This window comes from Eleutherodactylus coqui, chromosome 1 (assembly GCF_035609145.1).
Source record: "Eleutherodactylus coqui strain aEleCoq1 chromosome 1, aEleCoq1.hap1, whole genome shotgun sequence".
Taxonomy (NCBI): Eukaryota; Metazoa; Chordata; class Amphibia; order Anura; family Eleutherodactylidae; genus Eleutherodactylus; species Eleutherodactylus coqui.
In genome coordinates, this window is record NC_089837.1 from 296013078 (window position 1) to 296036040 (window position 22963).

General features: G+C 42.3%; 1 protein-coding gene across 3 annotated transcripts in view; it reads right to left on the minus strand.

Annotated features, from left to right (window-relative positions):
• Positions 1 to 22963, minus strand: part of EYA3 (EYA transcriptional coactivator and phosphatase 3) — a 110076-nt gene that overhangs the window by 63686 nt on the left and 23427 nt on the right. For all 3 annotated transcript variants that reach the window (XM_066573605.1, XM_066573589.1, XM_066573597.1), the window contains exons 2-4: positions 21750 to 21826; positions 7544 to 7587; positions 5574 to 5644 (exon numbers count right to left, since the gene is read on the minus strand). In XM_066573605.1, the coding sequence (XP_066429702.1) occupies positions 5574 to 5644; positions 7544 to 7587; positions 21750 to 21782 (148 nt within the window). In that variant the 5' untranslated portion in view covers positions 21783 to 21826. The remainder of the gene's footprint in view (positions 1 to 5573; positions 5645 to 7543; positions 7588 to 21749; positions 21827 to 22963) is intronic.

The following is a 22963-nucleotide window of genomic DNA, read 5'->3' on the forward strand; positions in this document are numbered from 1 at the left end:
CTTCATGACGTGGCCCTCCCCCCCCCCCCCCCCCCCCATTTACATTTTTTCCTCCCCCCTTTAAAAAAAAAAAAATCTTAACTCCTTTATTTGTCCATTGACATCGCTGTATGAAGGCTTGTTTTTTGGGGGACGAGTTGTATTTTTCAATGGTGCCATTTAAAGTACCATATAATGTACTGAAAAACTTTTTAAAAATTAAGTGGAGTAAAATGAAAAAAAAAAACCACGACATTCCGCCATCTTTCAGTGCGTCTTGTTTCTACGGCGCACAAACTGCAACAAAAATGCCATGATAACTTTATTCTATGGGTCAGTACGATTACTACGATACCAAAGTTGTATAGTTTTTTTTTTACTATACTATTTATTTTTTCAAAAGACATTTAATTTTTTTCAATTTTCTGCGGTCATCTTGTGTGCGCAATAGCTATTTTACTTTTCCGTCGACGTAGTTCAGCGAGGGCTCATTTTTTGCGGAATGTCCTGTATTTTCTGTCAGTACTAATTTGGAATACATACGACTTTTTGATCGCTTTTTATTGCGTTTTTTCTGGGAGATAGGGTGCATTTCTGGCGTTTTTTTTTTTCCCCGGAAAACGTTCACTGTGCGGGGTAAATAATGTGCTACTTTGATAGATCGGACTTTTACGAACCCGGCGATACCAAATATGTATTTTTATTTTATTATTTAGACTTTTTAATTGTAGATATGGCAAAAGGGGGGTGATTTAAACGATTACTTATTTTTTACAATTAAAAAAAAACAAAAACCTTTATTGCTTTTTTTTTACTTTACTTTGGGAGACTACAATATGCAATACTTTGATCGCTCCTGCAGTATGACGTAATGCTATAGCATTACGTCATACTGCATTCTGACAGGCAGTCTATCAAGCCCCCCCAAGGGGATGGCTTGATAGGCAGTCTCTCAAGGCAGCCCTGAGGCCTTGACACCTGCACGACTCCCCCGATCTCACCGATCTGACAGCGGCATTTAAAGGGTTAATAGCAGCGATCTGATAATTGCAACTATTGCCCGTGGGTGTCAGCTGTAATAAACAGCTGACGCCCGCATTGTATGAAGAGAGGTTGCTCCGCGACCTCTCTGCATACATACCTGGACGCTCCAGGATGTAAATGTACGTCCTGGAGTGGGAAGGAGTTAACGCAGATAAATATAAAGCTATGCACATGGGCAATGGAAATACATGTCACCATTACACACTAAATGGGAAACCACTGGAAAGACCCTAAAATCCTGCTTGAAAAAGGACCCTGCTCTGCCTACTGGGTCCTGCACAGTCTCACCTGCCCTTGGGGAATAATTAGAGACCTCTCAGGGCCTTCTGTGGTCTTACTGTGGACGGACCCTGACTGAGACCCGCTGCGGCCTGCTGGAGCCAGAGGATCCTTGGGCTGGATTGCCGGGTGTCTGCACCCAGTGTAAAGCCCAGCTACAAACCTCCTGCTGCCCGGGCTACAAAGGGGACTAACCCCAGGACTGCACAGCTCCCACTGCTCTACTCCTGCAGCAACAGCCGGGTGAGTGACAGGCAGCCCCAACAGACTTTGCTGGCTGCTCCTGACCTGCAGACCCCCTCCCCATGCCCCTGCACTTCAGCGCTGACTCTCCCCTACTGCCTGCACAGCCTGCTGACACCACTGCACTATCTGCCGGACATCAGATCTTCACACCATTGCTGGCCCGGAGAGGGGGGAGAGGAGAAGGAGAGGAAAGACATACAGTGATGAGGGAGGAAACCCACAGGAGGCAACAAGAAAAGTGTACTAATAGGCACTATAATCCCACCACAAGGGAACACTTTGCTAGGTACGGGAGCTCAGCGATAAAGTAGCGGTGGAGGTCTTGAGAGAACTCCTCTGTGGTACAAAATAGTTCTGGCTAAGAGACGTCCCTGCTTCTGAATATGTTTCTCTATACTTTAATTACACCCTCCGCCTATATGGCTCCCCCTACAAAACAAAGCTCACTAATAGAGTACAGCAACTTGTGAAACCTGGCGCTATAGAAGATACTTAACCCAATGTGTCCAGCTCGCCTCAGGATTCTCCCCCTGGACCCACCACCCCAAGTCCAACTATTGCGGACGTACTCAGGGCCGTAACAGACTGTCGGTCTGCTCTTACTGGGAAGATTGATGCCCTGCAGTCTAATGTTCACAACCTGCGAGAGCGCACCACCACTGTGGTGACACGAGGCTCTGATCTAGAGGACATGGTCGCACCCATTAGGGCGCAAATACGGGCGCTTGAATCTAGCTCCTCTGCTCAGCAGTTAAAGATCGACGATCTTGAAACCTGCTCTCGCAGATGCAATATTAGGATGGTCGGCTTGCTGGAGTGAGTAGAGTGGAGACAACCCTATGAATACCTCGAATCATTACTCAGGGAAGTCTGTGGCTCTAATTCCTTATCCACCCTCTTCTGCGTGGAACTACTTTTGATGTTTGCTTCCCATCTCACACTTGCATTGTATACCTGATATAGTCTTCTGGAGATGCCATGGGATCACTACCCTCTCAGATGTTGTTGAAGGTGGCGTATTCTGTACCTTTTTACAGTTGCCGACACGTTTTAGCCTACCTAGTTTAGGTATTTCCATCTTCGCCATGCCCTTAGAGCTCAATTTGAGGGCCTGGGTAACCCCCTTGTCTTGACTCGGCTGGAAGAGTTGGCACAGATGGCCAATATCGTGAAGCCGCTCTCCTGTTTCTATAGACAGCTGACGCGTAACCTTGCTTCACTGGGAGACAGGGCTCTTGAAAAATGCAGCCTGGATATACCGGACCTGGACTCGGATGACTGGAGAGGCCTTTTGGCAGGCTCTGGGCTTCCCTTAGTAAGTACCAGAGTCAGGCTAACAAATCAAGTTCCTACATAGAGTCTATTATACTCCTAGCTGTCTAAACGCTATGGGCTTATCTCCTAGTTGCCCAAGGTGCTTGATGGATAGAGGTACAACTATGCATATGTTCTGGGAGTGTCATATTTTACAAGCTTATTGGAGGGATGTTGTTGAGTTCATGGAGACGCATCTGGGAACACCGCGTATACTAGACCCTAAGGTCTGTCTCTTTGGTCTTGCGGAAGACATTCCGTTTGATGTGGCAGCACCCTATACAAATTGCTTTTTTTCTATGCCAAAACGGTAATATTACTTAATTGGAAACATCCCAAAAAACCCACTAGGGCTGCCTGGCTGTGTGAGTTAAACAGTGTTGTCCCTCTATATAAATTGACATATATGGCTAGGGAATGCCCTGCCAAGTTCACCAATATATAGGGTCAATGGACTGACTGCCCCAATACTGCACTGGGCGTATCTGACAAACTTCTCTTTTCTGGGAAAACTGAAGGTCTTTTCTCTATTGGGTGTCGTGACTCACATGGACAATATGTATACACAATATTGGTACTGGAGCTGTGGGTTTAGTTTATAGTTGTTTGTTCTATTTGTTACAATTCCCCAGGTTGGGAGTCTTGGTCTCCTTTGTTATAATGGCCAAAGTTGTTTAAAATTTCTGGTAAGACCACACATGGAATATTGTGTACAGTTTTGGGCACCGGTAGTCAAGGAGGACATATCAGAGGTTGAGCGGGTACAAATGTGGGCAGCTAAAGTAATAAATGAACTGGATGGACTACAATACCCAGAGAGGTTTGTAAGTCTGGGGATATTTAGTTTAGAAAAAAGATGTCCAAGAGGCAACCTAATAGCTATGTATAGATATAATCAGGGAACAATCGAGAGATCTCTCCCATGATCTGCTTATTGTGGCAGGGGGGCATCATCTACGTCTAGAGGAAAGAAGGGGATTCTTTAATGTAAGAGCAGTGAGACTATGGAACTCTATGCTTGAGGTCTTGGTGATGGCAAATTTGACAAAAGTTCAATAAATCATTAAAAACTTCAAAAAGGGTTGCTGAACCAGGGATTATTCCGATTGCCAGATCAGAATCAGGAAGGAATTTTTTTCCCTTAAAATGGAGGAAAATTGGCTTCTACCTTGTTTGGTTATTTTGCCTACCCCTGGTTCGATATTGGGTTAATAGGCTGAACTGGATGGACATTTGTCTTTTTTCAGCCTTACATACCATGTTACTATGATCCATAGAATAAAAATTAGCATATCATTTATACCACATCATGAACACTAAAAAAATAAATTTTTACAGGCAAGTATTGCTTCTTTTGTCATTTTAGGTCATGGCCACCTGTAAAAGAAAACTTTTGAAAGCGGGACAACCACTTTAAGTACGAGTACAGTTTAAATACAGCCGAGTTCTGCGCCAACTATTTTTAAGTGAAACATACATTCAAAATCTAAAAAAGTTGCATTTTCAGGAGGGCATTTCCAATTTTAATTTGACTGGTAGGGGGTGGACACCTTAAATTTCTACAGCTTGGTGAACTTGAAAACTGTTGAGTGAAAAGAGCCATAGCATTTCATCCTATAAAGCAAAGCACTTTTATCCCTGATGTGCACTAGATATACCATAATGTAAAACAGAAGGGATTGTTTAAAATATAAATCACCGTAGCAGGAGAATCACAATTATATAGATGGCCTTCACAGGTATGATTCTAAAATATAACTTTTAATTGATAGGTTAAAAATATATAAAAGCGCTGCGGAATAAGTTGGCGCTATGCAAGATTATTATTATTATTATTATTATTATTAAATGGCCACAAAGACAGACAAACACAAAGTGTGCGATATAGTATAGACAGTAGTCACCCCTAAGTATAAGTGACCCGGCTCATGATAGCCTGGGGCAACCCCAGGACAGGGAATACTTAGGCTGCTTGTAGTAGATGAGAATAAACCAGCCTGTATAATGCAGACTTAATTTAAAGAAAGGGGTGATGTTGTGTCTATCAAAAAACAAATGAGTAATCGATAACTTGGAATGTTTTTAGGTTCTTGGTTCGACGTGTTTCAGCCGTGTAAATGGCTTATCAGAAACCTATCATGAACCAACTATTATACTCAAATATAAAGAGCTGTAGGGTAGCCGTGTAGATGTTAGAACATGGCATACACCATACCCGTAACGGACCAATAAGCCTCTTGTAAGATGAAATAAAGGAGGTATACAGGGCCTGGCCTCAAAGAAAAGAGGCTAGTTGTAGGTTACAGATGTTGAAACAGCAAATCGGACTGCCAGGAGAGAAGCCATGTATAAAAGGAGCCATGCCAGATTGAATTAAATCCCGGTGAATTGTGACAGACTCTAGGTTTTGGTTGGAGTTCTGATATTTTTTAAAACAAGAATATAGCTAGTTACCACAAAGCTAGTAGTACTGTCATTGTAGCTCCTGGGCGAGTTACGTAGAAGACATACTACAGCTAAGAAAGTGAAGTAAATAATAAGCAGAAATACTCAGGCTCACTTGTAAAATTATGTTGACTATTGGGTCTTACGCTACGCACTGAGCTGATGGTTGTGTCTTGCACTGGACAACAAACATTTTTCTATCCGCCTCAACAGAACAGATGTATTTTCATGGACGTCTTTCAGAAAGAATTTGTGTTCATACTCACATTCATTGGAAATTGTGTGGTTGGATGATAGTTCTCCTTTCTGAGTTCTGCTTTCACTGTTAGTCACTTGCCTTGAAAAAAAACACAAAGAAAAAAAAATTGGAATAAGCTATGCTGAAAAAATCCTACCTTATTAACAGGATTGCAATTTGTTATAAAGAGGACAGCTCAAAAATAGAGGCAGTCAATTGGCAATGAACTGTTCAGCAGAGGTGCAAACCTTCCCATTAGTTTTAGGCCTCCCTCACACAGGCAGTTTTTACCCTTGCGCTTTCGGCACCACGATAATCACAGTATAACGCTTCCATTGTTTTCAATGGGACCGCTCAGACAGCCGCTCGATCGCAGCGCCGTGATTTTTGAGCGGTGTCTGTTCTATTTTTGGGTGTTTAGCGCTAGAAGCCGGCGTCGGCCACAACGAAAACAAAGGTAAAACGGACATAAGGTGTCCTGAAGGAATATACTTTGGAGAAACAAAACAGACTACAGACCAGGGTGAATTTGCAGACATACAATAAAAGTAAAAGCTGGATACATCTGTGGGAAACCATTTCTCTGGATGGGATCACAGTTTAATGGATCTAAAAGGCTTTATACTCAAAGGTCATCTTAAAAATAACAGAGACAGAAAAAACTGGGAACTCAAACTCAGACAATAACACAAGGGCTAAAATTTAGCAACTGGGTATATGACTCACCAATCACCACCTCTGACACTTTCATCTTATACACAAACCTTAGGGTCCTTTTACATATAAAGAGTGTCAGGCAAACGACACCGACGCTCATCCCTGTGATGCTTGCTCTGCACAGAAGAGTATTGGTGGATCGCTGACAGCGTGGCCAGCAGGGAGGCGGGCGGGTGGAGGAGAGTTCCATTCACTGTAAGCAGCGGCTGTTCAGTACTGAATGGCTGCTGTCTACACTGAACGATGGTTGTTCAGATTTCAAGCTGCTAAAAGTCAACGACTGAACATCGTTCTTGTGTAAGAGGGCCTTTAATTCTAAGACGCAGTTTTACTATTTAAATTCTGTGCTCCTCCTACTATTTGCTATCCGAATTTCTTTTTTTAAGTAATCACACCATGTATCTGCACTATTTATATATACACGTGTTTCTGCCCAACATTAAGATTTCCTTGTTGCCCATAGCAACCAATCACAGCACAGCTTTCCTTTTACCTCAGCAGCTTAATAAAAGCTGCATTGTGATTGGTTGCTGTGGGCAACAAGGACATTCTTATAGACAGTTTTGCTAAATGAGGTTTAAAAAGTTATTCTGCCGTAGTCTTCTCCAGGTGGTTGAGACAAAATAGTTGCCAACAAAGACAGGAGAGCATCTTGTGACCTTGATTTTCATGTCTACCAGTCAGTTATGAGTGTGCAACGCCATTTTCGAATAAAGTTTGGTGAAAATCCACCCAGGGGTCCCAGAATTCGTAAGTAGGACTCCAATGTTAAGGGAAACGGTTTTTGATGTTGTACAAAACTTTAATTTTCTGTTTCCATCAATATCAAATTTATGTATCCGAGTGTCATTAAATGTGAGTTATATGTGTCAAAATCGGGAAGATCATTTATAATAATCCTACATATTGTGTCTTTTTTATGCAATAGTAATTAACATTAGAGATTTTTCTTGCTAACAGTACCAAATTATTTTTGCTGTCTAGCCATGAATGTTTTTGCATATGCACACTTATTGATGCAGATGAGCCATATACATTAAATAGGCATTTAGAAGTAGCAGAGAGCAATGCATGCAGCTTGCTCACAAAGCACTGATCTGAGATCTCAGAAGTTGAAATAATCCTATGGAAAGCTTTACAAAGTGTGATCCACGGGTGATTTATCACCCGTGGATAGGCAGCCTTAATGTGATCTTGTTCCCACCAAAAATCAACACCAGAAAGGCAAACATTAAAAGCCAACAAAAATAACACTGAATATAAAATACCGTTCACACTAACCTTATAGTTTCCTCTCCTTCATCCTGCATTTTGGCTTTCTTGACCTGAAAAAAAAAAAAACTTAATTGTTAAAACTTTGATCCTAGAGTGTAATGCTACAAATGTGATTTTTTTTCTTCAAATCATGTTTAAGTCCTTTTCTAAAATTCAGCACAATGTATAAAGAAAACCTGAAATCTTCTAATGCTTTTCACATGGCAGTGTGTAGTATACTTTCAGAAAGTCCGCAGTGAAGAATCAAAAAGAGCTGTGAAAAGGATGTCTGCATATAAATCTCCACAGAAGGCAATGTGTATCTATAGCTGGATACAACTGATGGTTCAGGCTTAAGTACTGTTGCTGGAAAGAAATCTGAGAACTATTATCAGTTAATCCAGAAATATCAGGATGGAAATTTTCTCTCCAAATTCAGAGATGTGCTGATTTCAGGTCCTGGGTTCTTTTTTTCTTATATCTATATCTCTGGTAATAATAATAATAATAATTATATATATCTGCCTTGCTTTAACTCATTAACCAAGGGTTAAAATGTCCTAAATGATATCCATTTCATAAATATACATCTGCGATGTTACAACTGAGTTTTATGTTAGCAATTTCTTATACAATTGGTATAGAAACCAGGTTTGTGAGAAGGGAAATCTGATATAGTCTGCTTCCATTTTTTCTTCTATTCACATTCAGCTAGCTTGGTTCACGATGTAATGGAAAATATTTAAATATAAAATATTTGGTTATGTTATATGGATTTAAAACTGCGCAATGACAGACACCATCGAATATGCCAGAAAAGCAACTTCACAAACTAGGTTGTACTGAGGGACATATGTCTAGATAAGATAAGGATATTGAGAACATGCTGGCTCAAGGGGCCCTACCAAGAATATCAAGATACTAAGGGGGGGTTGTTACATTATTCTCTATCCTTAGTGTGAGGCAAAAAAGTTATAAAAGTAGTTCATGAACTGGATATAGGTGAGTGTAATTATATATATATATATATATATATATATATATATATATATATGTGTACATGTATGTGTGTATGCCTATATGTATATAAGTGATATTTGAAATATTACGCCAGAAATGTATTGCACAGATCACGTGACCATATTCTTAGCTAAGACATATGCTGAGATAGGATAAGAACTTCCAGCTACTTGGACCTCTCAGCACTTCATCAAGAGGTTATTCACTGCTGACTTGGAAGTTTCTTGAAGGTATGCCAATGAAGAATCAGAATGTATCCAATAAACGCCATGTAATGTCTGAGAAGTAACCAATCAGAGTTCGGATTGAGAACTGCGCAAAGAACTATGATATTTTTTGGATTAATGAGGTGTAACCAATGGACACGAAGAAGGGTTAAGTTGACCTATGAGAAATGTTGGATTGAAAACTAACCAATAAACGTGCTTAGTTAGTTGTCCAATGATGTTGTGACACCCCAATATAAGGGGGCTATAAATAAAGATACCTGATAACCATCTGCTAGGAATTCTTTGATGAATCCATAACTGTGTGGGCTCTGTCATTTAATTCCTCCGTCATATGATGTATTGAAGTCTTGGTGTGAGCCGCCCTACTGCAGGAGCCACCTGGACTTCAATCACAGGGTACACTCTGCTGTCCCCCAGCAGGCTATCGCCGTAGCATGGGTCATATGACGTCATTCACAAGGTACACTCAGCTTTCCTTAAACGGCCATACATTTTTGTCATAACAACATCACATATATACAGGGCATTTTTGTGGATCAATTAGAACCACTGACAGGTGGAATAAATAACATTATCTTGTGACAACAGCACCTGTCAAGGGATTTGATATATTAGGCAACAAGCGAACAGTCAGTTCTTGTTGAAAAGTTGAGGTGTTGGAAACAGGATGAATGGTCAAGTATTAGGCTCTGAGTAACTAGAACAGTCAAATTGTGATTGCTAGATGACTGTGTTGGAGCATGCCAAAAACAGTAAGTCTTATGGGGTCTACCCTGCATGTGAAGCTTAGTAGCTACCATAAGTGGTCCAAGGAAGGACAATTTGTGAACAACCAACAAGGTAATGGGTGCCCAAGAAGCACTGAAGCACGTGGGAACAGCAAAGGTTAGAATGTCTGGTCTGATCCCACAGAAGAGCTGCTGCTGCATCAAGTGCTGAAAAAGTTAATGCTGGTATGACCAAAAGGTGTCAACACAGAATGCATCCAAGTCTTTACATATGACAATGGTTCGCTACAGATGGGTGAGGAGTGCCCATGATAACCTTTGTCCACTGCAGAAAGTGACTACAATGAACACATGAGTACCAGAACAGGACTATGAAGCAAAGGAAGAAGGTGGTCTGGTCTGATGCATCATATTTTCTTGTACATCATGTGGATGTCTGATCGCATCGCCTACCTGAGGAAGAGATGGCACCAGGAAGCACTACGGTAAAAAGGCAAGCCGGTGGAGGCAATGCTCTGCTGAGAATCTTGGGTCTCGGCATTCATGAGGATGTTACTATGACCCATACCACCTACACTTTTTAGGCCTCATGCAAACGGGGCAAAATGAGCAGCGGATTCCATGCTTGTCAGCAGGTGCAGGCGATCCGCTGCTCAATGTGCCCATTGATGTGTGTGGAGATTTCGCTCTCCACACACACCAGCAGATCTTATTTGTGGTCGCTCTGTGCCGAAATAAAATTGCAGCATGCTGTATTTTCCTACGGGTCCCGCAGGCACGGCTTCCATTGAAGTCAATAGAAGCCATCCCTGCCGTAGAACATCCCCCACAGCTGTCACTGCGGACATGCTGCAGATCTGCAGGAAAGCAGATTTAAAAAAAAAAAGGCACTGCGCATTCGCTGGGCCTGTCAGTTGGCGTGCCCGGACACATCTTCTGTCGTGCTGAAGAAGGAAGATCCGGCCATGACGGAGGAGACCCGTGCTGGTTCCGGAGAGGTGAGAACCTGTCTTTTAATGCCCATGTGAGCGGGCACTGGCTGATTCTTCTGCAGCAGAATCCGTGCATTCCCGTGTGCATAAGGGTTTATTAGCATATGCCATGGTGGCATGTAGAGTACAGTCCCATCTTTCCCTAACACCTCATGTCTAACAAAAGAAAGACCTCAGAATGGGGGTGTTGGACTGCATTGAGGATGGTGTTCAGCTTCAAAATATCAATTTTTGTTTTTTTTCCTGCAAAGAAAAACGAAAAGAAGGAAAAGAAGGCACTATTTTGTTTTCTCTTTTTTTCTCCGAAACACAAGCTCTGAGTTTTCTAGCCAGTTTCTGGTGTATTTCCCCACTGCACGTCTTTTTTTGTCCCCATATTAATGATTAATATAAATGATTATTGCATTTTTGGTCGCTTTTTCACATTAATCATGTGATTCAAAAGGAACATGAATCAGGGTGCATTTAGAAGAGCGAGTTTCATGCAAGTGCTATATCGGTCTGAGAAAGAGATTTCTATGGCAGTGTAATACAGAAGGTGAGAAAAACACATGTTCACATTGCAGTGCTTGTAATTCTCTTCCATGTGAAAATTGCCCATTATTGCCTATAAGAGCATAAAAAATAAAAAAAATTCATAAATTTCCCCCAAGTTTGAAAGGAGACTATAGTTTTTGTTTTTTTTGTAAAATCACAACTTTTTTATGATGTCTTTTTTGGGCAATAACGCTACTGCCAGATGTTACTTCAAAGCTCATATTGAATTATATCATGCAGGATATACAAACAGTGTGTTGATTAACGTTATATTTATTTATTTTTCTTAAGCGGCAAGCCTTGGATATGTCTTTTTTTCCCAATAGGCATACGCACGGTATAGGACTTTGAAAAATTCCAGGAAAAAAAAGCTAAATAAGGCATGAATACGACTTTTAAAATGCCTTTAAAAAATGTAAGACTGCATTTTTAAAAAAGTAAACACTGTGGAAAAAGCCCAAATAGCTACAAACTGCAGTTTTTTACGTTCAGAGGGCAAATGAAAGAAACTAAAAAGTAACCATAAAAAAGGAAAATTGTAAAGTAAGGCCGCCTGCACACGGGCGGAAATCCCGCGACGGGATTATCCGCGGGATTTCCGCCACTGAAAGCCTGCATAGGAGTGCATTACAATACGCACTCCTATGCAGAGAGCCGCGGTTTGGCCACGCAGCAAACAAACTGCGGCATGCCCTATTTCTGTGCGGGGATCGCAGAGCCTCGCACAGATACGTCACTCACCCGGCCGCCGGCTCCGGTCTGCGCATGCACCGGCTGCCTGGCAGCCGGCACATGAAAGAGCCGGGGCCGCCAGGCGCGGGTGAGTAGGCGCTCCTCCCTGCAGGCGCTGGGGTCGGGTCCCGTGGCGAGAATCCTCTCCGCCGGATCCGACCCGCCCGTCTGCAGGCGGCCTTATGTGACATTTTTTCAAACTTTCACAGCCAGCATATAATTGTGTAAAATTTAAAAAAAACATTACTCAAACTTATCCCTAGTGCCAAAAGATCCTGCACATATGACCGCAAAGGCTAGTGACTGACTGCAGTGGTCATGTTAACCCATTCAGTGGCGGATTTCTGACCACCCTGTCGTACCCACAGGTTTTTTTTAAATGGTCTAATCATCTAATTTCAACTAATTTTCCCATCGCGTTCCAAGAGTCATAACTTTTTCATTTTTCCATATGAGGGCTTGCTTTTTGCAGGACAAGTTGTATTTTTTTATGGCATTTTTGGGTATATATAATGTATTGCATTACTTTTGTAAAAAAAAATTGTAGGGAGATTTGGGGGGGGGGGGGGGGGAATTCTGCCACTTGTTTTTTGGATTTCATTTTTATGGCGTTCAGCGTGCAGAATAAATAGTGTGAGAACATTATTCTCTTAGTCAGCACGATTCTGGCGATACCAAGTTTATACAGTTTTTTGTTTTGCCATTTTTGTACATTTAAAACATTTTTTTCTTCTTAAAGGTTTGCTTTTATGTCGCCACATTCTAAGAGCCATATTAATTTTAGTTTTTCATTGCCAGAGCCCTAGAAGGCCTTTTTTCTGTAGGATGAACTCTAGTCCTCATTTATCTAATTTTTAGGAAGTACTGGTGGAGTCAAGATTGAAGGGGGGGGGGGGGGTGCTTAGATTGACAGGGGGTCCTGGCAGCCCACTAAGTAGAAAAGCAAAATCCAAGGACTTACTGTGATAAGGATACATCGGCCTGGGGTTGCAGCCACGTAGCCCAAGGTGCAAGGCTCTACCCCAGCACCAGCACAAAAGGCAGGCCCCCTACCCCGAAGGCCACAGCGCCGGGGAAGAGTGTCTGAGAGACGGCTGCCGCTGTGTGCACCAGCAGAGCAAAAATGGGACAGAGCAGCGGGAAACTGAGGTGTGACAGGCGCCAACGTCCACTCTGCAGGCAGCCAGGATGAAACTTACAGGCTCTGTCTGGGACAGAGGGCTCATGCGGCAGTCGGCCGGGACGCATCCGGTGTGACAGGTGGCCGCGTGAACTCAGCAGGTAGGCTCAGCCCGGGACTAAGGGCTCATCTGGCGGTCGGGAGGGACGGATTCCTCTGAAGTGTCACGGGACCCAGAGGTGGGAGTCCATGCTGCTGCGTGTGCCTTTTTTTTGCCTGCTGTGCTGCCTTACCGTGAGGCTTACTTTTCTTCTTAGCCTTACATTCTGAGCAGTGAAGAAAGCAAGGCTAAGTGGAAAAGCAATCCTCACACTAAGGCAGCACGGGCGGCAAAAAGCTATGCACATTGTGTTTCTAGGACCTTCTAGCCTTGACCCAATCGGGAGCTAGGGGTGTGAGGGGCGTTCCTCCTGTCAAACCCCTAGCTCCTGGTGGCGTCAAGATACAATAATACCAGCAGTAACATAGAAGTGGCTATGCACAATAATCTATCTCTAATAAAATTATGTATTTCTTTCCATCTCCTGTTCTATTTCAGGGCAGTTACTTCTGAACGAATGGTCTGCTTATAAAAATAGTGCAGCAAATACATAGAAAACACATGGACCAAATATTCCAGAAATAAGAGAATAAGCTGAACAGTACAAAGAACTGTTCCTCCTCTTTTAAATCTAGGCCTACTTCACACGGGCTACAAACTGCCTGTATGTGAAGCCCAGGGTTTCCAATGAGTTCTTTCAAGCTACAAAACATCTCATGTGAAAGAACCCATTGGAAACCATGAGCTTCAGAAACATGCGTTTGTAGTGAGATTTTGCAGCCGTGTGAAAGAGGCCTAATTATACTCACCTGGTCCTCTGTTTCCACAGTGCCCTCCCGATGAAACATACGCACAGCACAAAATTTGACTCTTCTCAGATTGCCGTGCGCATGCTCCCCATACACTTCTTTGCAGAGAATATTTAAAAAAAAGAAAGAAAAAAAAAACACAGCAAATACACATCCCCCAGATCCTTATCACTTCTCCATAACTTAGTTCATGGTGCTATTTGGAGGTGACAGATTCCCTTTAACAACAAGTTTCCAATACCCAAAGTTGTTAGAGTCTACAAAATATTCAATGGCCCTAAAGTGATCAAACAGAACAAACTAAAAATGTAATAAATAGAACTGGTTATTACGAGTTCATATCGGACCTTGTTAATGAGACATTAGAACAGCAAAAGGGGGTGGAGGGGAGTAAACATAATATTTGTGAAAAATGTTTTCTTTTGACAGAAGTGCATTTGTTCTTATGGAATTACTATGCAATTCAAGGCAATCTCATTGCAGGTAATGTAGTTCAAAGTAATATCATAATAGTGCGGAATGGGAATGACAAAAATACAGCTTTTGCACTATCCCATCGGCCACATCTCCGTTACCAACTATATATTTAATTATATGTCCAATTTTATATTATTTCTATCATGGTCATATTTGCTTGTGAATTCTTTGTTACATCATAGTTCCATCATGTCTTGATGGGCCGATAGAATCGTTAATTAACCCCTTGAGTGGCAGGTTTCCTACCACCCTGTCGTGCCCACCAGGGCAGGTTTTTTAAAATGGTCTAATCATTGAATTTCAACTAGTTTTGCAGTTGCGTCTCAAGAGCCATAACTTTTTCATTTTTCCATTGACATGGCCATATAAGGGCTTGTTTTTTGCGGGACAAGTTGTGATTTTTTAAACAGGGGGGAGGAAAAAAAGAATGGAGAAAAAAGAAAAAAAAGGGGCCATGTCATTAAGGGGTTAAATAATGTATTAACTTCCTTCTCTGGGTCATTACGACGCACACGGATACCACATGTGTGATTGTATTTTTGATTTTTTACAAAGTAAAGGGAGACAAGTGTTTTTTTAATTTTTTTAAATAATTTTTTTCCTTTTTTTTTTTAAATTTTTTTAAAATTTTTTTTTTTTTTGTCCCTTTAGGGGACTTTCACAGGGACCCATCAGGACCCCTGATCACATTCCGGGGGTCCGATGGTGACAGCCCTTTACATGCTGCAGTGACAGCCCTTTACATGCTGCAGTCACATAGACTGCAGCATGTAAAGGGTTAACACAGCAGAGATCGGAGGTTTTCTCTGATCTCTGCTGTAAGAGCTAGTACCTAGCTGTCCTCTGACAGCCAAGCACCAAGCTCTCCCTGCCACAGAGACCATCGGCTTGCTTCTGACAAGCCGATGGTCTCTATGGCAACTTGTAAACAAAGCAGGACATTGCCGACATGTCGGCAATATCTTCTGCTGGTTTTTCAAAGCCCTTGCTTTGTTCTCTGTGGGTCTGTGCAGGCAGAGCACACTGTCACAGTTTGTGGCATTGTGATCTGCAGCTCCCATAGTGATACATAGCCCGGAAATCTTCCGGGCTATGTTGCTATGAGCAGTAGAGCTCGTCCCCGGAAATTTTCCGGGCGTGCCACTCAAGGGGTTAATGGGGCTAGTAAACTTATTTAAAAGGGCTAATTCAGGGAAAACAGGTTTTTCTATCGGACCCCCTCACCCGATTGCCTGTCACACTCTGGAGGTCTCCTCTGTATTGCAGCCTCCTCCTGTTTGATGCTTATCAGAAACCATCTTGAGAGTGAAATTTTTTACTTTCATTTTCAAATCAATCCCATGGATGCATTGGCTAGAGGCTATACCATTTCTGCCTGCTGGGATGACAATTAAATCATTAAATTCTATATGCTATGGGCCGTAAGTGTGCAGTCAAGAGAATAAGTTGTGACTTCCACCATTATAACTGGGTGATAGAAGTGGTGTGATCATCATCAGTAACTGTGAAAGGGACTTTTCACATGGGACAGGGGCGCACGATGCACAGCAAGCTCCGGTAAATTCCACACCAAAATCCACAGCTACCTGCAAATGTTGATGTGGCATTGAAAATGGCTTAAAACCTGCCTGCAATTCCACATGAAAATCTGTAGTTAGACCCACGGAATCTGGTGAGAAATTTCACAGCTGCGGATTTCGCTGCTTCTTGTGGCATATTTCTGTCCCGTGTGAAAGGTCCCACGGAAAAAAGTCTGTCTCCATTTAGGCAGTTTCTGTGGTAGGGTCTATGTAAGCGCAAAACAGACTGAGAAGTTGACTAGTTTCAGAATGTATAACTCCACGCAGATCTAAGCCGGACGGAACGGAGATGACATAACCATATGAGGTGTAAAAAAAAGGGGTCAGGAGTTTCAGATAGAAAAGAACTAACCAAGGTAATACTAACTCACTTATATAGACTACTCTCATTACCAAGTATTAGCTCTCGATTGTTTAACAGGCGCGGGCTCATGCACACTAGGGTTATGACTTTTTCCAATTTTTTTCAAATTTAAAAGCCTGTGGTGGCAAACGATGACTTAGCATATAACTCTCAAAAACTATTTTAATTTTGTTAAATTGTAAAGAAAACCTTTGACCTAACGAGATGTTTAGCCTGAAGCATGAAATCTGAAAATAAAATACATACCATTAGACATGAGAAACCGAATATAGAGCCTCACTAACCAGCACTTACCCATCCTCTGCGACTCGTTATTTAAACTTTGCACATGACCTAGTAACCTCGCTGACAGACATTCTTGTATTCAAGCTTGAATTAACCCTTTCCTAGTGGATAGGCTTATTTTCTTTATTATGTTTTACAATGTATGAACGCCTATTTGTTATTTGCCGTATATGGCAAAAATGAAATTATATTGGGTGCAGGAGGTTTTTACATGACCAAAAGAAAATAACACCGGAAAACTAACATATAGGCAAAAGTTCATGAAATGTAACATCAGAAAAATTTATATTTAGAAAAAAGTTAAAAAGTCATAACCCTAATGCACACTGTTTGACAGATTGTACGATTGCACTAATGCTATGATGCTTGACACATTGCCTTAGCTCACATTTGCATGTAGGAATTGCATAATACACAAGTGCAAAAAAAGAACACAGCATGTTCTATTTTGCTGTGTATTACGCAGGAGACAGACCATTGTTCTCTATGGGTGCTTAATCAATGCTGCTCATATGCATCGTTGCAAAGCGACAGCACAAGAAATTTAAACCAAAAAGGTAAAAAATGCACAGGTGCAATACAATATCACTGCCATACACGGCAATAAACTAGGTCACCACCGGTCCACAGCAGTAAAATGCTGACTCACATAGCGTTTTATGTATATGGCCATGTGAGCCCGGCCTTATGGTTTGGTCTTGTACTTGTAAATTTCTTTTTTTATCCTTTGCCTTTCTTAGATGGTAATTTGTATCATGATGGTGATGTGGCTTAACGTGGTGTATGTTACATAGTATATGGAAAAATTTACATCCGTTTTTAAAATAATCTGTTCCTAGACTAGCTGCACGCGACCGGGTCAGATTCTGCATGCGAGAGCCAAAAAGTGGAATCAGGCTATGAGCGTGGCCGTCGACTTCGCGTACCTGCTTTCTCCCTTACGGCAGATGACCGCGGCAGCTCGCAGTTTGTTATGCACAGTACAGGATTCTTTTTAAATATTTATTTTCCCACGCCATCGCTAGGCGATGATGTAGGTACCCATGGCCTATTAGCAACGTCAATTGCAGGTGGAGCGCGGGTCAAGCGGCTCCCATTTACTTCAATGCAAGCTATCCGTGCGGATCCCACTGAAAAACAGAACATGCTGCGATTTTAAATCCGCTTGCGGAAATCAAAAAGGCTATCCACTCATGTGAGCAGGTATGCGAATGTTCTATTTTTTCAATGTGTGTGGAATACTGCAGATAGTCCGCATGGGTGACTATCGCAGATTCTGCAATTTAAATCTGCCCGTTTGCAACAGGCCTAATTCAGAATTAAGAGCCTGTGATGATAAGTTTTTATTAAACAATGAGTTTAATTCTCCTATAGTACAAAGGAGGACATTCAGACCCAGATTAGACCTTTCAAGCTCACCACATCTAACACAAACACTGTTCAAATAGCATAAGGTGCTACAAGAACACACCCACCAATTTACGGTTACCCCACAATTACATGAATGCATAAAAACATGTACACAAAATACATACATGAAATAGAGCACATGCAGTTAGTCTGGCCCGCTTCAGGCATCCGGTATACACACAGTGGAATGAGGTTTTGCTGGCGTCACAATCGTACTACCACGCCTGCGCGAGACCACAGAATATCGAGATCCAATTTTCGGATGCCATGGTCAGAAAGGTGGGCGAGAGCTTACTTCTTGACCTATACACCAACGTTACGGATCACAATAGTCTTCTAATGTACGACTGTACATACCCAGGCTCAACCAAAAACTCACTCCCTTGGAGCCAACTTTTACAGGTCCGTAAGGTTACCCATGATGACAGAATTGATATCAGGCTTAATGAGATGTGCAAAAAATTTCTAGCTAGAGGATATCCAAGATCCCTTCTAGGGGAAGCCAAATTGAAGGTTAGGACCTTCACTCAACAAAATTTAATAACACCGAAATCCTGAATTAGAGTTTGTGATAGGATCCCCTTTATTACTACCTTCAACGATCTTAGATCAAAAGTCAGATCTATTATTCGTAAGCACTGGCCGAAGCCAACGTTAATGTACCTGACTTCAAAATGTTTCTTATAATGGCATAAAAGAGAGGTCCGAATATAGGTAACCAAAGTGACGTGTGCATTGTTTGACAGTGGTCAGGGTTCCACACAGCGAACATTAAATGAGATAGTTTTAGACATCCTCTTCGTGGAACCAAATATCCTTTACGTGAGCGTTTCACCTGCACTTCTAGCTTCGCAATCTATTTGATTACGTGTTTGTGTGGTCTCGCCTATGTGGGTGAGACCACAGCGGAAGTTTGCTCACGTATAATCAAACATACCGTATATACCGGCGTATAGGACGACTTTTGAACCCCGAAAAATCGGGTCTGAAGTCGGGGGTCGTCTTATACGCCGGTAATACCAAAAAAAAAAAAAGTGTAAAAAAAAAAAAATTTCATTACTCACCTCCCCCGGCGTTCTGGCGCGCTCCGGCAGGATGTCGCTCGCTCCTCGTCCCCGGCGCAGCATTGCTTTCTGAATGCGGGGCTTGAAATCCCCGCTTCCAGAAAGCTAGTACACACGCCGGCAGCCATGACAGCATTGAATGGCTGTGATTGGCTGAAGGCGCACGTGTTAGCAATCACAGCCATTCAATGATGTCATTGAATAGTGTGATTGGCTGAAGCCACGTGTGTTTTAGCCAATCACAGCCATTCAATGATGTCATTGAATAGTGTGATTGGCTGAAGCCACGTGTGTTTTAGCCAATCACAGCCATTCAATGATGTCATGGCTGCCGGCGTGTGTATTAGCTTTCTGGAAGCGGGGATTTCAAGCCCCGCATTCAGAAAGCAATGCTGCGCCGGGGACGAGGAGCGAGCGACATCCTGCCGGAGCGCGACAGAACGCCGGGGGAGGTGAGTAATGAATTTTTTTTTTCTCCACTGTATACCGGCGTATAAGGTGACAGTTGGGGGGTCGTCTTATACGCCCCGTCGCCTTATACGCCGGTATATATAGTAAATCTACGATCCGGAGGGGTATAAAGATTTACCACTGCCTAAACATTTTAAAGATAAAAACCATGCAAACGTGATTTTATGGTTCCAAAACAGCTGATAACCCGACCATCAGTTTTTGGCATTACTTACAATTCGTAGGTGGTTCAATAATTCTTGTCTATGAGATTAATAATGCATCTTTCAGTTCAGTGAATGTAAATTTTCCGTAAAAGTGGCAAGCTAAGTTTTTTTCACATGCTTTAAAAGAAACTGCTAAGAATCTTAAAAGGGCACTTTGATAATTAGGGAGGGTGGGGCCGCTTCAATTTGGTAATGGATCCGACTCTAGATTCCGCTTCTGGATCTAAATTACCTTCCCCGATAGTCCTGTAGACGGAGGAACTGTATGATGTTTGGCAAACTCTTGAAAGCTCTAAAAGAGACAATTCCTTTGTATATTTGCTTCATTCCTATTGAAGATTGATTTGTTTCCTTTGGATGCCAGAGGATTGAGGGAGGTTATACGGATTGAGATTGGAACCTTCATCTGGTCGAATCATGGCCTAGTGTCATTATCACTACACAAGAAGTTTCCCTATTCTCCTTCCTTTCCTTGCAGACTTAATGAATATATTTTTTCCCACCCAGAAAATGAATCTAGAAATTCGAAAGGTTATGCCTCAGTCAGTTTCTAGTGTCTTCTCATCATGGAATGCCCACAAAGCCTATATGAGTGTATTACAAAATACTGTTCTAGGGCGAAAAGAGAAAAAAAAAATTATTAACTTCATTGACCTCTCAAATTAATGCCATTGACTCCCTTAACACTACTAATCCCACACCTGAGAGAACAGAAGAGATATTTAGGTTGCGAGCCCAGCTTCAGATTCTTTTGGTGGTAAAACATCATTTTGCTTTTCAAAAAATGAAAATGCAATTTTAGGCACATGATAATTGCACAGGGGCACTACTGGCCAAACAACTTCTAAAATCTAAGGAAAGTATTAAGATATCTTTTCAACTCTGGCGGGCAGAACTCATCACCAAGAAATTCCTAATGCATTTGCCTCATAACTCTTCTAAGAAAAGATAAACAGAGAAAATAGAATATGCACCAACCCCAATTGAAAGAAATTTCAGCAGATAGGTGATAAAAATTGATTGTTGTACAACCAACCTATTTAAAAGAAAACCTGTTGCCACTCATTTTCCTACAACTCTATGGCTGAATGCACATGGGCAGAAATTCTGCACAAGATTTTGCACAGAATTTTTGCAGTTGCACGCTGCCATAGGATTGCATTTGTTTATGCAATCCTACGCAAACAGCCGCGATTTGACCGTGTGAAAACAAAATCAGGGCATGTCCTATTTCAGTGCAAGCCTCGCAGAGGCTCGCACTGCCACGTTGTTTCTGCACTGCGCATGTGCGGCTGTGCGCCAGCCGGAACAGCGCAGACCAGAGAGAGAGGACAGGTAAGCAAGAGGTCAATGCAGGTGCATGGGTTGAATCCCGCTGCGAGAATCTCGCAGTCGTAATCTGACCCAGCTGTCTGCATTCACCCAATGTTGTAGAAATAACATATGAAAGGAATAACGCATAGTTAAGGGGGTTGTCCCGCGGCAGCAAGTGAGGTTATACACTTCTGTATGGCCATATTAATGCACTTTGTAATATACATCGTGCATTAAATATGAGCCATACAGAAGTTATATACTTACCTTCCCTGCGCTGGCGTCCCCGTCTCCATGGCGCCGACTAACGCTGCCTTCTCCTTCCATTAGACGTGCTTGCGCTGTGCGGTCTTCTGCTCTGTTCAATGGGGCTTCTCCGGTGTGCTCGCGCCGGAGAGCTGGTCTGCGCATGCGCAGAAGACATGTGCGGCGCGAGCACGCCGGAGCGGCCCCATTGAACAGAGCAGAAGACCGCACAGCGCAAGCGCGTCTAATGGAAGGAGAAGACAGCGTTAGTCGGCGCCATGCAGACGAGGACGCCAGCACTGGAGGGGGTAAGTGTATAACTTCTGTATGGCTCATATTTAATGCACGATGTATATTACAAAGTGCATTAATACGGCCATACAGAAGTGTATAACCCCACTTGCTGCTGCGGGACAACCCCTTTAAATATGCTCCAGAATTGTTATTTCATGAAGACTACAATATTTCCTAATGTAGACACATCAGAAGAGCCAACAGGTCCTATTTAAAAGAATGCTTCATATTTACTACAAACTAGAAAGCGTTACCGGTTGTTCTGTTATTTCCTGTCCATTCTCCATGACTGCAGTGCTCCTTAGGCCAATGAAGTCTTCTATACCATGAGCTAAAAATAAAAATAAATCATTCACTCAATGTATTTAAAAGCATCCTGCAGTATGATAAAGACACTGGCTTTAAAAATAGCCGTTCATTTTTTTATATATATGAAAATGAATGAAAAAACTGATATTTACATAAAACGGTAAAATATTTACCCAAGCACCAAAATGTTTTTAAATCATGGCAATACAGTTTTTCCCCTAAAATAAGCCCTAGCAAATAGAAAAAAAAGCAAACATCAATATTCCCCTAGCCGGCAGCTGAGTCTCTCGTGCTGGTCCCCAAAGCTGCAGCAGGCAGCTGTGTCCTCTGCAATGACACACAACTGTCCTTCTGGTAAGGAGGCTTTGAATACCCCGCCTCCAGCAAGGCAGTGCTGTGATTGGATCGATCGCCAGCCAAACAGAGCTGGCGCTCGATCATTCATAGCCATTCAGTGAATGACATCACTGAATGGCTGTGATTGGCTCATCGAGTGCCAACTCGGATTGGCTGAACCACAGCGCTCGTGAGCCAATTACAGCATTAGCTTGCTGGAGGCGGGGTATTCCAAGCCCAGTTACCAGAAGGCAAGTTCTGTGTGAACGCTGAGAGCACTGCAGCCTGCTGCATCGCCACCGGAGATCAGCAGCACCAGGGATCCCGACGCCGCTGACCAGGTGAATATAAGACAGCGTGTTATTGTCAGGGAAACATGGTGTATGTACAGTACATGTTGACTTTATTGCCAATGCACAAAAGCATCGTATCAAGCTTACCCAAATTAATATCACAATCAACAAAATGCTATTATTTAACCCCCAAGTGACAAGCCTATTGTGTTCCTTAAGGACCAAGCGATTTTTATTGATGCCAATAACACATTGTCATCCACGATATTCCATCAAAATTGAGGAATAAAACAAGGGGATCACAGAAATAAGAAGGCAAGGCTTGAACAAAATCACAGAGAATCCCATCCACATAAATGCTAACCTTCCGTGTGACAGAATTCACTCCCATAACCCAGAATTGGCATCTACATGGATAGGATAACTTGGGCCTGCTGCGCCTTCTGAATGAGTGCTACCGTATATGGCACATAAGCAATTCACCGAGCATACCAGTTTTATAGCTCATACACCCAATTTATATGGTACGC